Below are 18,567 nucleotides of genomic sequence, written 5' to 3'. Positions count from 1 at the left end.
CTTATCTGGTCAATCATGGTCAATAAGTAAAACTCATATCATTTGGCATAGCTAAACTCAGTAATATTGTATATCAAATACACTTTGCAGAGAATGTCAGGGTCCATAAAATGTCTATTGAGTATCTTTGCACCATCCAGTGTATTTACACTCACAGAGTTAATGTACGGAGAGATTGAAATACAATGATAAAAACCTTTTCATGAATGCTGTACAATACATCAGGCTCCAATCAGGAAATAATACATATGTTTCAATGTGCATACTACTCATACTCATACTATTCATACTCATACTACTACTCAGAATCTATCCAATGTACCTGTGTGTGCTATTCTACAGCGCTGGCAATAGAGTTTATATTTTTACAACATTATGATTCTGTGTACTGTATTCAAAATACATATTACCTCTGTTTAAAAAGGTTCATAAATGGATCTGAAGATGAACAAGGAACTCCACTGTCCTGTCTTGTCTGTCAGGTTAGTCTGTTGGTGTTGAGAGCAAAAGTCTGGGCAGGGCAGAGTGTGAGAAACTCAGTCCCAAAGCTTTCAAAATGGTCCTTCCACCAGTTTGCCAAGTAGAAAGTTAATTGGCAGTGCTGCTCTTCCTTTAACTGGAATGCCTTCTCCAATGTCCCTCCGTGAATGGTAGCATCTGTTAGTAGTCCAATTAGATACAGGTATCGCTGATGCCTCCTGTGGCGGTGCCCTGGTGCCCTGGTGGCCCCAGGGAGAGGTGTGGGGCTATACCCCCAGCAGCATGCCCATGAAGTCAGAGCCATTCTGTATTGTGATGGACGCCCCAGCGCCATTGTCCACAAATATCGAGGTGTACTGTCCAGTCTGTGGAGAAACAATGACATCTTATCTCTCTCTCTGGGTACAATATGTGGGTATGTCAGTGTATTGTGACATGACATTATGATATTTCAACACGTCACATACTATATAACAATAAGTATACATTCAGAGTAGAATTCTAAATGACAGGAAAAATGTACAGACTTTACAGAAAATCTGTATTTTCAGTATGTAAAGTGAGCGTGAGCAGACTGTATGGCTAATAGGAGTGTAATGAATGTACCTGTAGCTCCAGCAACCCTTGCACATACACTGTGAATATCTTGCTGTTACTTTCCAATCCAACGATCATTTCTAATGACCTGCATTCAAGAAAGAAAAAAACAGACAGTCAGTGTTCATTCTGAAATTAAAACCATTTAATTGTAGGATATCTTGTGTCAAATTTATTTCAGTACATGTTAAAGGAAGATGCAAATGATTCCATGTGAGTGTGGTTATGGCCAGAGGGCAGAATGATGTCTATAGTGTGGAGTCTACAGATTGCAGTAATATTTCCGGCTCCCATTTAGCGGAAAATGCTACATTTTTATGACGAATCAATCATGTTTGTCTTCACTCCTCCAACTGCCACCCCAATGAGCCTCATTTCACATTCTCTGCATTTCCATACTATATGTGGGAGGGTGAGACTGGAGTTTTGGCTGAAACAGCAAAAATTGAGCACACTTTTCAGGTTAGGTAATCATCATAATGATATTATTTATACGTATCTTTCCTGATGTCACGTTAAGAGCGAATGCAAACTCAACACACTCTGGAGGAGTGTTTGGGAACAGTTCATTGCAACAAATGTGACTTGACTGACTAGGTATAAACAGACATTTGTAGATATGTGAAATATACTTGGATATAAATATAATATACTTACCACACAATTGGATTTATACATCCTTATTCTGGCATTTATTTAAACGAGTGTGTCAGATTGTAATTAATTATCTGCATCACACATCCCAAATAAGGGCATTTATTTATTTCTATTCTGGTCTCTAGTGCTGGAAGCAGGATGCTGTCTCAGGTGTCAAATGAGAGTGTATAAAGATTAGTGCTGCGACAGGGACCAGATCCTGGGGTAAGAGGACATTTCCTTAAAGACTTGCTTGACTTTTACACAGGAAATGCCTAACTGGTTCCCCTCAAAGTATAACAGACAACACTTTTTTAACAGTCCATAAATACTTGCAAAAGCAAAAGCTGGCATTGACAACACTGATAAACGGCAGCCATTAGACACGGACTAAATTAACCGCTGTCCAGAAAGAACCTCAAGACCACAAACTAACAAGAGTGTCTGGACCTGGCAGACAGTACCCTGGATTAGGCCTAACTCTTTTCTGGGAAAGAAACAATCAGTATTATATTGTTTTGTTTGAAAGGCAGGATCCATGTTGCATAAGCCAGAACAAATCAGAACCACATGGTCTTAATGCCAAGATGACAAAGTGTGGAGTGAATGATGGATCAGAATTTAAATTCTATGGTTCTGGGGGTGAATAGGAATTGAAGTTGGTCTTGTACAGTACATGTGTAGTAACATTGTAATGACTTGCTAAGAACATTGTACTAACATGGTATTCCATGGTTGTTTAGTAATTGTTGACAGATTGCGGACACTCACGTGTATCGGTGGCAGAGTGACTCGATGCAGATCAAGACTCTGATGTTGTCCCTCGCTCTCAGCTGGCTCTTACTCCTCTTCACCTCATTGTGATCTGCAAATAAACACACGGGTCACTTACAGGTCACACAACTGTCTGTTTTTCCTGTCTATAAGACGTTTAAAACCCTGTAAGACCCAGGTATAGAAAAAAACGAGCTACATTTTTTTTCACCTTTCAGATGTTGTTGTAGGAGTTGTCTTGATATTCCTCTGATGCAGAAATTAAAGTGTTTTCAAAACGTTTACATTTTTAGTAAAATAAACATTTTTATTTATGGACTAATGAATTATCATCATTAATTTTTGAATTATGAACTCAAATCCCTTCCTGAATTGACAGAATTGAAATTGAATAATCCTATTTCATTATGACGCAATCATGTAAACAGATTTGTATTTGGTGTGTGTGAGAGGGAGGTGAATGCCCATCCACTGCCCAGAGATTGTGATTTTTAGTGAATGAAGAAAAAATAATAATAATGAGTTTCTGTGATTATAATCAATTAGAATGTTAACCATACTGCATTGCGAGAGTAAATAATAGGATCCATTGACTATGAAAATGTGTTAAAAAATAATAATAATAAAAAATAAAAAAACATTTACAGATTTTCTTTTTTGGATAGCTAAATGTGATGTTGTAATATTGACCACAGGGTTAATAAGAAATATATTGATGAGGGAATTGAATTATGTGTCCGTGTAGTTCACTTCAATTAAAGAGAGAAGAGACACATCTCTTACCAATATGAACATTGGCAGAAAACTGATAGATTCCTGTGACCGGGGCCGTGTATCGACCTGTGGATTGGTCCATCCCAGTCCCTCTGAGGAAGGCACCTTTAGCAGGAGGCTGCAAGTATACAGTACACAGTACATATGACACACCCAGAACAAGCACTGCAATGGATGACCACATTCCCCCCCAAAAAACTCAAAGACACAAGCGATACAGGCTGTAGTTAATTGAAGTTAATCTGAGGCCTATTTCCATGCTCTAGTCTGCCCAGAAATCAAAACTGGTTTACAGTATGTCTACAGTAAGCCTAACAACCCGCCGCCTGCCATGTCAGTGTGTCCTAGGGCATCGTTCTTCCACTGCAGCATGCTGTTTCAAACAGTGTCTATTTTTGTCCTCTCCACACAATATTCCAAGTCACAGACAGAGTACCTTTTGTATAACCGCCACCCAGAAACTGATGTGGAGCATTGGAAAGGGAGATATTTTTGACCAAAGAGCCAGTCTACTCTAAAACCCACTAGCTTGGTAGTGCCTTGCCAATCTCCATGGGATGATCACCCCATGATTCCCTCATGTTTATAAACCAAGTGGAGATGAAGGGAATCAATGATGGTTCAAACTGAATTTAAATGAAGAGGAAAATAGGCAGAAACAAAGCAGATATAGTGAATATTGACTAACAGATGCCTCCAGAATAAGCTAAACTAATATGAGCTGAAATTAGCTCTATAATATGAAATAGGGTTAGGGTTAGGATAGTAGAATAGAATAGTTCTTCATGAGCATTTCCATTGTTCTGAAGAAGCGTACCGTCTGGAAGTTCTGCAGCTCCATCAAGGTCTTCTTGTCGACCACCACAGGCCCCTTGAGCTTGCAGTGGAAAGCCTCCTCTATCCTCCTGAAGGACGTCATGCCCTCCAGGGCCATGAGGGCTGTGGGCAGCTGACTGGGACTGGCCTGTCTGTCCACTGCTGCTCTCCTCTCTGTAGCCTCTGTGACAAACACACAGAGAACATCATTGACATGTAGGACTCAACAACGTATAACATGGAAGAAGGCAGAGGTAACACTTTATTTAGATTATCCATCTATAGCAGCGGAGGCTGGTGGAGGTAGAAAGCGGAGGGCGGGATGGTAATGCATGTCCTCTGATTTCGACCTCTATCAGGCTTCACTGATCCATAGATGCTCTACCAACACTCAACTCTCTGTGAGTAGAGAGTTGTATTGGACAGGGTAGTGGTGTCCTAGTAGATAGTGAGTTGGACTGGTGATCAGAAGGTCATGAAATCCCACCTGGGAAAACCACCACTGGTGTGCCCTTGAGTAAGGCACTTAGCCCTAAATTACTCCTGGGAGACCGTCCCTGTAATCTCTAATTGTAAGTCGCTTTGGATAAAAGAGTCTGCTAAATGGTAAGAAAAAATTATGTCAGAATGCTACCCTGGGTCACCGGATGCGCTTATAGTGGTCATTGTAAGTACAACATGGCTAACAGGTATGTACAGTATGTATGTATTGATAGATCACCACTGCATTCATATCTACCAATGCTCAGAAAAGGACAGAAGTATGTCATGCTCAGTGAGGGAGCAGATCAGACTTGATGTTACCTTTAATCATCTCTTTGAACTCCTGTAGAAGGACTTCCTGAGTGACCTCTGCGCCCGGGGAGCCTGGAGGTCCCTGTGGGCCTGGTGGACCGGGAGGACCAGGAGGACCAGGCTGACACACAAGACAACAACATAACACACAAGATGAAATACAGAAACGTAATGTGTATTTTTTACTTGAATAACTTAAGAAGTCGCAGTAGTCACATAGTGTAGGATTTGGACAACCAAAATGGTATTTATGCATTGTACTGTGCAGTAGATTCCCTGTGACCATGATGCTGTAATGACCAGTTACATCCTGTTCTGTCAGGTCTTTGGAAAGACCTCCACTAAATCAATTGCTGTATTTACCAGTGGCCTTTTCCTTCTGCGACACTTTCCAGGGAAGTTGCCTACGGGTCGTTTTACAAAGTCCATCCATGATCCCAGTGGGTCCACTCTTTGGTTGTCAGGTATCTGAGTCCATATTGGATAAATGAGACAGGAGAGAGCGGTGGATTAAAATGAGGCAACACATGATCACAATATACAGTATGTTATCAGAATATATTACATATAATCAACATATTCTGGAATATATTCTGTAAACACTCATTGAAGAGAATCGGGTGTATTAAAATGTACCTGGCTGATTAAACATGGCGTTAGACAAATGGCCATTCAGATGAAGTGGGTATTGATGCTGCCAAAGCGTACCCAGGGGCTACCAGACCTTGCACTGTGCTCTTATTCCCCAATCACAATGGGTCTTTGAGGAGAGTGCTAATTGCAAGATTCATCAGATATTTCAGTCTGGAATCATTTCGCCCACTGGCACACAATGCAAAGTATTGTAACTACGTAACTGAATCCAATGAGTCATAATTTCTGCTTACAAACCATCATTGGAAAATCTTGCCTAAAGATACTATTAAATGGTGCCAGACATCAATACAGGTCACACTATGAACCTTCTTTCTTTCTGTCTGTCTTTCTTTCTCTCTCCCTGTCTCTCCTTCCCGGTCTACTGCCATTGCGGAGAGGGAATAGGGCTTTTGTGTCGTAACGTTCACATTGCCAACTGTGTTCAGTCACTTTTTCACTCCAAGACTTTCCCCTTTTTGCTTATTTTCTCTCTCAAGATAATTCACTCAGGTGCCACGTCAATTCTTATTTGCCCAATAGGGTCAGGGGAAAATAAACAAGCCTTCTCAAGTGATTTTTTCAACACATGAAAATTTCCATGAGCACTAGCTGTACATTCAAACCCGTTGAAAAAAAAAATGTGTCTCTCCATTGGTGTGGGATGGAGATTTTGGGAGGAGGTTTTAGTGGGCAATTAGTCTACAACAACATTTCCAAATAGCCAACAACACTTTCACCTATACAGAACCTACAAACAGCAATTAACCATTTGGCTCACCATATACTATATATACAGTATATGTGTGCGTGTGTGTGTGTGTGTGTGTGTGTGTGTGTGTGTGTGTGTGTGTGTGTGTGTGTGTGGTATGTACACAGTAATAAATGAAACAAGACATTGTGGCATTATAGAGAGTATTTACTTTAGCGAAAGGCATGTAGTGTATTCCTTATCTGAAATAACATAATATGATATACTGTTCTGTATGAAGTTGAAAACATCTAGTTTTTATTATCATACATTAGATAAGACATATAGATAATACATTTTTATTGAAGTGAAGGCCTATGCCTTGTTTTAATGTAGCAACCCAATCCCTCTATGCAAACCTGCACTGGCATTGTTTCATTTGGGTGAAAAGTGATGCTGTATGAATTCCAATAACTACAAATGTCTTGAATCTTCCCCAAGCAAGCAAGGCCTTCCCCAAATGTCAAGTGACTGTGGTTGAGATAGAGAGAGAGATAATGAAGAGCCATGGAGGTGAGCTGTCTGAAATGGAATTTGTTTAGGTTTGGCAGCAGGACATGGATCACTTATCTGCAAAACTAACATGGCCCTTCCTTCACAGAAAGATTTGCCTCTTGTTCAACAGCAACAAAGTAACTCCTTGTTTGTGTTTTCAATACACTGGGATAAAAACGTTTCATATTTTGGGGTTGTGGGTTTTCTCTCACTTATCTCTCTCTCTCTCTCTCTCTCTCTCTCTCTCTCTCTCTCTCTCTCTCTCTCTCTCTCTCCCTCTCTTTCTTTTCTTCTAACAGCAGACAAAATAAACAACTTAAGTAACACACTGCCTGCTGCATGCTGGATGTCTGTGTGTTTTGTTGTGCTTTTGAAGCTTGGAGACAGATAAAAGGGAGACAGATTTTGTCAAGGCACAGATACTGTTACTGCATAATCCACCACATCTTTTCCATAACACTACCAGGGTCGACTAATTGGTTAATGTTACACTTTTTTTTGTCATGTAAAGCTATGTAGGAGAACTCTAAAATATTTCTCACTTTCATGCCAACAAAAGAAGCTTTTGGGAAAATCACTTTGAGATTATTGTATACTGGTCTTAAGGGCTCTGCACACAGCGTGCGATTTCTGTTGCGCATCAACGTTCCATTTTGAAGTTTGAATGGAAGTCTATGAGAACATCGCATTTACCCACACACGGCCCCGATTTTAATCGCACGGCGAACATTCGATTCCATTCATTTTGAATGGGACAAAGCAGTGCGACAAAACTCGCACGCTGTGTGCTTTGTCCCATTCAAAATGAATGGAATCGAATGTTCGCCGTGCGATTAAAATCGGGGCCGTGTGTGGGTAAATGCGATGTTCTCATAGACTTCCATTCAAATTTCAAAATGGAACGTTGATGCGCAACAGAAATCGCACGCTGTGTGCAGAGCCCTATAGATGATTTTATAGAATTGATTACCGGTATATTATTGATTATAATCACATAGAACTCTCTCTGACTACTAGGCATGATCTTCGAGTAATGCACACCCTACATTGACTGATAGTGGGAAACATGGACTTCAGTGCCATTCTAGACTCCTAATCCCAAGCGCACCTCTCCTCTATTGATGTCATAGACCATCATCTCCTTTTTTCAGATGTCAAGCAACACAAGTCACTCAGCCCACACATGCAACTTATAATTATAGATCCAAGCTATTCCCCGCATAATAATAATAAAAAGTCAGCACAGCATTGCCAGGAAATCAGCCCAGCTCTGCGCTGCTTGTTATCTCCTTGCATTGTTTGCACACGCCATTGTAATTAAATGATTAAAACCGTGCCCTAAAGGATTTTCTATAGTTTAGGAAGTGCGTCTGCAACCGAGGTACTGCAATTATTTTTAAAAAAAGAACAAATCAATGTTTAATCATTTCAATACTTTTCTGATGCTAATATTATCATATAATGAGAGTGGCCACTCAACATATAATCTGAATGACTGGGTAATAACATTTTCCTGCTAGTACAGTAGACACACACTTCTCTGGGCAACTCACTACTGAACTCCTTTCTGCCACCAGAACATCACGTCCAACAGTGATACTGGTGGTTAACACAGCTTGCCAAGAAATGATGATTCATGTTATCCAGGTGAAACCACCTACAGTACTGTATGCTCACAGATATTCTTCAAAGGCCTGCATTAGAGTCCATACATGTAGCCTAGACATCAAAATCATATTGCATGATGACATAGGAAAAACTGTCAGTTGAGTTTAATCTCTCCCTCGCTGCTATAACGTGGCGCAGAGTAAACCATGCCCTCACTCACATACGACTGTATCAGCACCAACAGACAGACCGACCAGACCGCGAGGAGTGGGAGAGGGCAGATCCAGGTATCAGTCTTTGAGTTGATGAGGAACACCCGTTCTTTTCCTTTGAACACTGGCGTTGTGAGAGAGCCACGCAATGGCCATGTCTCTCAACAGATGGGAGTGCGCGCCGCTCCAGTGTTGACTAGGAAAATGTGTCCGACATTCTTAAGGTGTCAAACTGAAGTTACTTACAACACCAAACACTGCTTGTCTCTTTGATGGGGCTATAAATACACAGAGATTGTCTGAAGATATAGATATAGATATCCATAAAGGTCTTTACACCTTGCTTAAAATTGTATGACCGCAATGGAAGTTATATGTACAAGTATCATTATGTTGTCTATATAATCTATATTGTTGTTCATAAACATTGGGTCTAATTTTGCTAATCTGTAATACATATGTAGTAGTCTTGTTATTACTGAGGTACCATACATGGTATTATTACACTTGGTGTTAATATTTTTGACCTAAAGTTGAATTATTAGTTTATTATTATTCCAGGTGGGAAGTTTCTCATGTAGAAATAAATAATAAAATAAGTACAAAATAAATAAATAAATAAGTATGTTTGTTATGCAGTTTAGGAAAATTAGATAGAATTTATTTTAGGGCAATAGAAAAAAAGAAGAAAATATTTCCCTGGGGCAGCACGCCATCAAAAACACCAACACTACTGTTAAAACTTGTCTCAGGATTTGGAGTTGATAGCAGACAGCTTCTGAATTATTTTGACTAAAGAGCACTGCCAAAGACAAGACTTTGTTTTTATTTGCACGCTGTACTTTTGCTGCAGTTGCCAATCCTGCTAGCATGTTGTGTTGTGCGCACAGGTACAGTAAGGTTATAATTGGACATGATGATGGAGAACCTTCCCTAATCCCTTGTTTTTACCTCGGTGTACTCCCTTGTGCAGTCATGCATGCATGGATGGATCGGCCTAACACAGGGAGAGCCTATCCCACCCCGCAAGGCAGGGATCCCCAGGCTGCTGCTGCTGCTGGGCTGAGGGGAACCTGGGAACCTGCGTGCATCCCCACTGTCACGCATCCTACTCCTGTTCCCCCCCGATGCACCTCACAGACACACACCGCCTTGAGGATTTACCTCCTCAGAGCTAAATATGGATAGACATGCAACAGGATCACACTGCACTTTCTCTTTGTCATATTACTAACATGGGGAGGATTTGTGCAAAAGAGAATAACCTTATGAAACATAATGAGTAGTGTGTTTGCTTTACGTTGATCTCTTTGATGTGACCAAATGATAAAACCATAACTGCAATGGGACATAGAATTCCTATCTGTGCTCTGCATAGAGTATATGTATACGGTATGTATGCTGAAGGTATTCCTATGGCGGAGTCTCATGCTATATATCCCTAGTTTCGACAAAAACAACTGCAGTATAAACATGCCTGGGATATTTATGAATACAGTACATTGCATGTGCATTCCTTTCTAGTGAAGACATGCTAGGGAGAGAGAATAGAGAGAAAAAGCTATCAAATGTATTTATGAAATCTTCAGGGAAATAATCATGCCTTTCCTCTCAACATAAAAAGTCAATACTGAAAGAGAGTCTGATTGCTGTGTCACACCTGCTTTGTGTACAAATTATAGCCCTCAGATTGTTGCAGTGCGTTCTCATTTCCCTCTGTATCTGTGGTAGGTAGAATTAGACGTTAAAAACAACTGAATGGTGGACTACTTCCTTATCAGGCTGAAAGCTGCAGTACGGTATGGCCCATGGTTTTATTCAGTGTGGAATGATGTTCCAGGTACACAGTCATTACGGTAGGTCTTTTTCATGTTATGTGCTTCATTTGTGGTCGCACTCTCTGCCACATAAGTACAGAGACTGTTCCTCTTTTCCCCAGTTGAGGCATATTTTCATATGTAAGTACTGTGCTCACTTATTTTATGAGGTAACATTCAAACATTTGGCAATCCAGGTAAGAGCAAATACTAATAATACTAGCAGGAAATGAAAAACAAAATTACAATGTTATTCATTATCCACCTGAAAGGCAAGGTGTGTGACATGCCAAATGTTCCTGTCAGTAAAATCCTTAACATGGGTGTCATTATCAGAACTAACGTAAAAGAGATATACATGAACAAACAAGGCTCTGAAAATTATTTTGGGATTACCCAAATCTGACAGTTTACATAACCATTCATTTGGAGTCAGGTGTACAAATCATCATCTGGCTATGATTACTCCAAAAAGATTAGTTTTCGTTGAAAAGACCATTCAAAGGTTCTGGTACTGTATCTGCGGGTGAAGTCATGTTGCTTTCAAAAGTCCAATGTGAAATTGAGGCAGAGGAACATGACCAGCACATGATAAGTATCAGGCCAGATTAAGGGATTTCCATAAATCTGGCATCAATCCGAAGTTATTAAAATGAGAAGAACTCCAAAAATCAGACCTTTTGTCTGATATGTAAAAACAGAAATGTTATATTTCTGGCTCGTCAAACAGAGGGAAGGGAATCTGCGAAGATTTCAATGAGTTCATAAATTAATAGCGTAGTGTCGAATAAGCAAGGGGTCATTTTGATTTTGATGCAAAGAGATGAGAATCCCATAGGATCCTTGTTCTCAGTTTGGGTCTTATAGTTGGACAGGGTGGGGAACCTCCTCTATTAGGCTCAGTATAAGCCCTCCATGACCGTGTGAGATGTGTGGGTGTGTGCGTTTGTGTGTGTGTTTGTGTGCAGGTTTGTGTGGGTGCATGCATGCGTGCATGTGTGTGTGTGTGTGTGTGTGTGTGTGTGTGTGTGTGTGTGTGTGTGCGTGCCTGTGTGTGTGAGTGTGTGTGTGTGTGTGTGTATGTGCTCCCAATGTGGCAGTGGGTCTGTTTCCTGTGGGACTGGTCTAGTTCCCTGTGTGTGGGGCGATCCAGAAGGACCCACACACTCCTACATTAATCATCATTGGGGATGAGAGAGGAAACACAAGCCCTCCCCCCAGGGCTGAACTTAGCCATTACTCAACACGCTAGGCGTGATGTTTGACTTGACGGCCTCAATTACTGCCATCAACGAACCCTTTGCTGTTCAACACTGACAGATTGCCTAAATCTTTTGAAAAGGAGAGAAATAAGAGACAAATTGATGGATAGTTGGATTTAAGGATCACAGATACTGACCCACCCTTGGTTGTTACTGTGATAGACAAACATAAGGTTAAAAATGCATAGGCTATGTATGGTGCCAAAATGTGTGTGTGTGTGTGTGTGTGTGTGTGTGTGTGTGTGTGTGTGTGTGTGTGTGTGTGTGTGTGTGTGTGTGTGTGTGTGTGTGTGTGTGTGTGTGTGTGTGTGTGTGTGTGTGTGTACTGAGGGGTAGTGGGGGTGAAGAGGTCTTCAGGAGGGACACTCAAGATATAGCCTGACTGTCCCTCCTAAAGACCTTCTCACCCTCCACTACCCCTCCATACACACATACATACACAGACACACACACACACACACACACACACACACACACACACACACACACACACACACACACACACAGTTCTTCTACTGTTAATTCGTTTTTTGGGGGGGTTGTTTGTTTTTTAAAGAATCCTTCCTTCTTCTGTATTGTGACTGCCAATGGCACCTGATCCTAGCACGGTGTCTGATTTATAGATGATTCACTTACTTTAGACATTATATACTTGTTGCTTTGGATAAAAGCATCTGCTAAAAGAAAAAAATGGAAATGGAAACATAAAATGTTCCTGCTGGGTTAAAATGGGTACAAAAGTTATCATCTCACAAAATTTCACTCAGTGCACCACTCCACACCTCAATTGTGATCAATTTCAAATGGAAAATCTCTGATGGAATGTAGTCTGCTGCACCCTGCCAACAACCCACACTGGGGATTTGCCAGACAGAAAATGAATGCCATCATAAGAAGAGTTTCCACTAGGCAAAAGAAACAACATGCAAATGTATAAACGTTTGCCTTGTTTGAAACAAGCTGTCTCTCCTGCCAGGACAACTCCAATAAGAGGCTTGTTTTCTCCCAAGCCATAAAAGGTACAGATGTGTGGTGTGATGTGATAAACCTGAGCAAGCTATAACTTTGCACCATGAAATCAACTTTGAAAAGATCAAGCAGTGTTTGCAGCTTGCATGGTGTGTAGTACTCTGTTTTGACATATTGTGTCCTGTGGGTTATACAGTCCATACAAACTGCATAACAACACTTGTTGTTAGTTTATTTCATTGCGCAATGTTAAAGCATTGTTATGCTATTCTACCCAGAATTCAATGACATTTCTAAATGGAATTCTGAATAGAATAGCCTAACATCACACTGTGCATTGTCCAGCCTTCAACGTCTTCCCTCTTTAACCTTAGATGTGAGCTTAAAGCCCAAGTCCTCATCAGAGGTGACAGTGTTTGGCAGAGACACTATCTGGCATAACACTGGGTCTTAGGAGTGATTATGTCATTACCCCCAGATTGTGGGAGACGAGATGAAAAGAATGTAAGCGAGGGGGGCACAGGGGGCTAATCCTGGTCGAGGTGTCCTCTTTCAGGACCCTTTCTATGGGGCTTTGTGAGGGGCTTACACGGCATGCTGCCCCAGTTTTTCGGGGCCGCACCGCCCCTATCGGATGTCCCAGACACAGCGGAGTCAGACTGCCCTGTGAATGACAGAATCAATGGGCTGGGAACTAGCATTGCCAAAGGTCTTTAAATATCTGCCCACCTAACTTTCCCAGGAATTACATCATGACAGTCAGCCTGTGGATGGGCTACAGGGAAATGGTAGGTCTGGGTGGCGAGTGGGGAAGATGGTGGGTGGGTGGGGGGGAGGGGGGATTATGGAGACTGGAGACACCCTTGGCGGGATGGGACTGCGAGACAGGACTGAAGTCTCAGTGGGGTGCAGTCTTCTTCAGCAGTCTGGGGGTTGACACAAGGTCATCCTTCATAGCCTCTGCTTTTACAAGGCAAACCAAGTCAAATAAACACAACCAGGCCAAAATGAACCAGTTAGGGCTGAATGTGTGTCTTAAAAACACAGAGAAGACCTCACTGCTTGGTTGTGGAAAAAAAGGAAAAAAGTCAATAGAAGTTACCAGCAACAGACCTCCACAGGCAGTCTGGATGGTGCAGCTTGGAGGTAGGGTTGGTACAGAAGCATGGGGCAGAGAGAGTTATTTGAGAATGCCAACACAATGGGTGGGCTGGAAGCAAAACAAATATCTCACTGGAAACCCATGGAAATATGCAACACCAGCAATAAAACAACAAATAACAATGTGAAAGGTCAAGTGGTGTTCTTGGAAATGGAAACATATTGCAAAACGGGGCATAGATGTATGATTCAGTGGCAGCAGAGCATTTTGGGCAAAGCAGTCTATCAGATAGTATACCGTATTTTGTTGAGCAGCCAACAGCTTATGTTTTCATAACAACACTCATCGTAATGCTGTTATCATCATATTATAATAGGGGGAATTTTCAATCCATTTTATATCTAGGCTTTCATACCATCAAATAATTACTGTAAATATTTGATGTTTATACTATTGTTTTGTATCCACTTTTGGAGAATGTACATAGTGGAATCTTCTCACCCCTGCTTTGTGGAGACCCTACTCCTGAGTCCTGGCTCGTCAATAAACAGTCCTTAAACCTGATAGCCTGGAAAATTGGTGGCAGGCACCCGTTGTGAGGACTAATTGATGCATTGATCAGCCTTTAGATGTGCACATTCCTAGCATTCTTCAGGAAGTCATCCATTTAGTGTTTCACACATTTAAGGCCAGCATGCTCTCTGAGGCCTGACCCAGTAGGGCACACCTGTCCTGCGATGCCTTTTGCCCTTCTACCACATTCATTGCATCGTAGTGCAAATTTGACAAGAAGTTATATATCTTCAATCTAGATTATCTATGACATGTTTACTTTGATATTCAGAAGCTATGATAGAATTCAATACTCTCATACTATATATTACTAATGTTACTAATATAATGTTAGTATACACAAACTAATAGGACTCAGCACTTTTAAGGTAGGTAGAACTATATCAATACAAGTATATACTATACACATTTCAAAACGGTTGACAGCCACTGTATGTTGTATGTAGTATGTATTAAATACTAAAGGCCTTCAGAGCAGAGAGAGAGAGGTGATAGTCAGGGTAAGGTGATAAACATTTTTTTTTTAAAGATACTGTAGGTTTCAACATTACCTTGGTGCTCCCGCCAACCTCCTCGCTGTTGGAGAGGGTAGCGTTGAAGGTTTCCGTGTGCTGTGGGGTGGTCTCCTTTGGCCTCTTCCTCTCCTTCTTGGCATCCACCCCTTCAAGCAGGAGACACTGGGTCCAAAACACTGCAGCCACCACAGCCAGCGGCCCACACCACATCTTCACACTACTCTAAACCAACACAAGGATCTCTGCCGGAAAGAAAAAACACTCTGAATCCTCTATAGAAGACTGGCCTTGAGCTGCTGAAGCCCGATGCCGCTTTACAAAAACAGGGACCCGAGTAGGGCAGGTCAAGGGAGGTATCTCTGAGAAGTCAGAGGGACTCCTGGTTGAGGTTCTGTCTGTAGGACTGACTGTGGCTGCTCTCCCCCTGCTCCTCCTGATCTTTCAGCAAGGCAGAGTGTTGCTGGGGCACAGCTAACTCTGGCCAGAAAGCCAGGCGGCTTACTCAACTATGAAATGTGTCAAGTGGAATGGTCCCGGGGAATGACAGATCGGCGCAGATCTGACAGCAAATAAACCCATTAGTGAGATTTTTCACGCTTTCTGCTCTGTGGGGGGGTGGCAGTGGGGGTGGAGGGGGCTGGGGAGGCGAGGGGAGGGGGGGGCAAAGGGAGAGGCGGAGAGGAGGGGCATTCAAAGCTTGGGATGGGTGGGTGGGAGGCAGCCCTAGGGTAGAAATGGATGGTATAGCGTTCTCTCTCCTCCTTCTTTTGCACTGATTCTCTCACACTGAGCGATGGATCCTCCTAGGAGTATTGTGTGATGTGGGGGCAGGTGGACGATGCAGAAGAGTTGGGCTTTCTTTCGTCAGAGATGGCAGCTCACCCTTCAACCAGTCAGATCTCACATGTGGTGCCCACAGGAGTGGAGTGGAAAAGAAAAGTCCAAGGAGACTTGGAGATGGTCCAATGTTCTCAATTTGTGGCCCTCCGTCTTCTTTTCTCCCAGAAGTTTACAACTGATCCCCTGCAGAAGCTCCAGAGAAACTTTAAAGTAGATGAAAAATGAAAACAACTTTTAAGAGGGTATTAGCAATAGGTCTCCCCTGAATCTGACCAATACCCAGTTGTGCACTATTCAGTACTCACTAACTGCCCCTAATTCATCAACTCAGGCAGGTCCAGTCCAAGAACATGTGCTGTTTCACCTCAGAGAGCCCTGTTTGTCTGTGTGTGTGGTAGGTCCCTGTCTGCTTGCTCCGTTACACTCTCTCTCCCTCTGCGTCTCTGCTGCTCTCTGTCTGTGACTGAGCTTACAGGAGGGCTCACGGTAGAGTTTTATCATCACTCTCCCTCCCTCCCCTCTCCCTCTCTCTTTGTGTGTGTGTGTCTCTCTCTCTCTCTCTCTCTCTCTCTCTCTCTCTCTCTCTCTCTCTCTCTGGCTCTATTTTTCTCATCAGTGATTTGGCAACCCCACTGGTTTGTTCAGCTCTGTTTTATCTCATACTGTAGATGAAATGCTCAACTCCTTAGAAAGCTGGGGAGGTTCTTTGGCAGACAAACTATAGTGTGTGTGTGTGTGTGTGTGTGTGTGTGTGTGTGTGTGTGTGTGTGTGTGTGTGTGTGTGTGAGAGAGTGTGTGTGTGTGTGTGTGTGTGTGTGTGTGTGTTTTTGAGGGTGTCTGTCTATTCAGTTACATTTTACCTCAATATAGCCTTGTGTTTGAATCCAACTGAAACAGTGGAATTGATGTACTTCTGGAAAAAAGCCCCTCAGGTGCTATTCTGTGTAATCTGCTGTTTGACAAATTGCCAAGGAATGAATTTTGACTGTCCCGTGTGGCAGAGCACATGTTTGGCTTTTTTACCTGTCCTGACGTTTTCAATAAGTGTTGAAATATGATCTGCTTTTACAAGGAGTATCTTACAATTGTCAGTTTGAAATCTATTGCTCCTTGCTCAAAGTTTCTACAATACAACTGTATTAGACCAAGTTTATGGAAAAATGTCTTCTGATTATTTTTTGTACCAGTTTAGAGAAGGGCTATCAGTCTTTCAAGAGCAATGGTTACAGTATGTTATGTTTGCAAATACCGAAGCCAAACACAAAAAGAATAATTTTTTGACAACCAGTTTAAGCAATAATTCCTTCTATAGGTCACTCCAACCTAACTTGATTAAAGGTATGATACAGGAGGTTGAGGTATTGATCATACTGTATAAACCTAATATCATCCACTGAGACCTCACTGACTGTTGGAGACTAACTCAAATGTTAGTACTGCTTGTCTCAATAAAACATCTGACTGCATTTTATTCTTTTGTAGAGTTGATGGAATCCCTGTACACACACAAAACACATTGGAATGACTAACTAGTGCACATGCAGTGCCACCCAGAGGTGAACTTTAAAGCCAAATGCATGAGCAGTGTGGCCAGTGTATCATTTACATGCAGAGGACGACCCCCTGCTGGCGGAAAAGCTGAACTCCTTCTACGCCCGGTTCGACGAGGGGCGAATGGAGGTAACCACAACACAAACACCACTCTCTCCAGCTCTCAGCAGCCTCACCCTCACAGAGCATGAAGTGAGACGCGTGCTGAAGGCGGTGGACCCCAGGAAAGCCTCAGGGCCGGATGGCGTCCTGGGACGGGTGCTGAGGGACTGCGCCGACCAGCTGGCCGGGGTTTTCACCAACATCTTCAACCAGTCCCTGTCCCAGGCCACCATCCCACCCTGCCTGAAAACCTCAACTATCATCCCAGTCCCGAAGAAAAGCAGGGTGAGCTGCCTAAACGACTACCGCCCGGTGGCACTCACACCAATCATCATGAAGTGCTTCGAGAAACTAGTCCGGGCCCACATAGTCACACGCCTCCCGCCCAACCTGGATCCATACCAGTTCGCCTACAGAGCCCACAGGTCCACAGAGGACGCCATCGCGACGACACTCCACTCCACTCTATCCCACCTGGAGAGGGGAAACAGCTACGCGAGACTGCTCTTTGTGGACTTCAGCTCTGCCTTCAACACCATCCTTCCAGACAGGCTAGTGACCAAACTACTAGACCTGGGACTATCACACTCTATATGTGCATGGATCAAGGACTTCCTGTCCGACCGCTCCCAGAGGGTGCGGGTGGGCTCCCACACCTCCACAGCCCTCAGACTCAGCACTGGGTCCCCCCAGGGCTGCGTGCTAAGCCCCATCCTCTACAACCTCTACACCTACGACTTCACCCCCGTCCACCCCAGCAACTCCATCGTAAAGTTTGCAGACGACACCACCGTGGTGGGCTGCATCTCGGGGGGGGACGAGGCGGCGTACAGGGATGAGGTAGAGCAGCTGAGCAAGCTGTGCAAGGTTAACAACCTGCTGCTGAACCAGTCAAAGACCCAGGAAATCATCGTGGACTTCAGGAGGAAAAAATCTGAGGTCCAGCCCCTGCTCATCGACGGAGGGAGCGTGGAGAGAGTCTCAACCCTCCGATTCCTGGGGGTGCACATACAGGATGACCTGTCCTGGAAGAACAACACAGCAGCCATCATCAAGAAGGCACAACAGCGGCTCTTCTTCCTGAGAGTCCTCAGGAAGGACCACACCAGACAGGAGGCCTTCTACCGCTGCGCAGTGGAGAGCATCCTCACCTACTGCATCTGCAACTGGTTCTCCAGCTGCACAGCCGCAGAGAGAAATGCGCTACAGAGAGTCGTGAGAACGGCCCAGAAGATCACCGGCGCCCCCCTCCCCTCTCTGGAAGA

General features: G+C 43.0%; 1 protein-coding gene across 1 annotated transcript; it reads right to left on the bottom strand.

Annotated features, from left to right (window-relative positions):
* Positions 1 to 746: 746 nt before the first annotated feature.
* Positions 747 to 15,019, bottom strand: c1qtnf12 (C1q and TNF related 12; the record flags this gene model as incomplete). The annotated part of the gene is made up of 8 exons (XM_080535275.1): positions 747 to 845; positions 1,087 to 1,165; positions 2,485 to 2,578; positions 3,271 to 3,379; positions 4,079 to 4,260; positions 4,882 to 4,993; positions 5,236 to 5,340; positions 14,846 to 15,019. The coding sequence occupies 8 exons, from the start codon at positions 15,017 to 15,019 to the stop codon at positions 747 to 749; spliced, it is 954 nt and encodes a 317-aa protein (XP_080391401.1).
* Between the last annotated feature and the right edge of the window lie 3,548 nt (positions 15,020 to 18,567).

The sequence above is a fragment of the Nansenia antarctica genome (assembly GCF_963989245.1).
Source record: "Nansenia antarctica genome assembly, chromosome: 6".
In the NCBI taxonomy this organism is placed as follows: domain Eukaryota; kingdom Metazoa; phylum Chordata; class Actinopteri; order Argentiniformes; family Microstomatidae; genus Nansenia; species Nansenia antarctica.
This window is presented reverse-complemented; position numbering and strand designations above follow the sequence as displayed.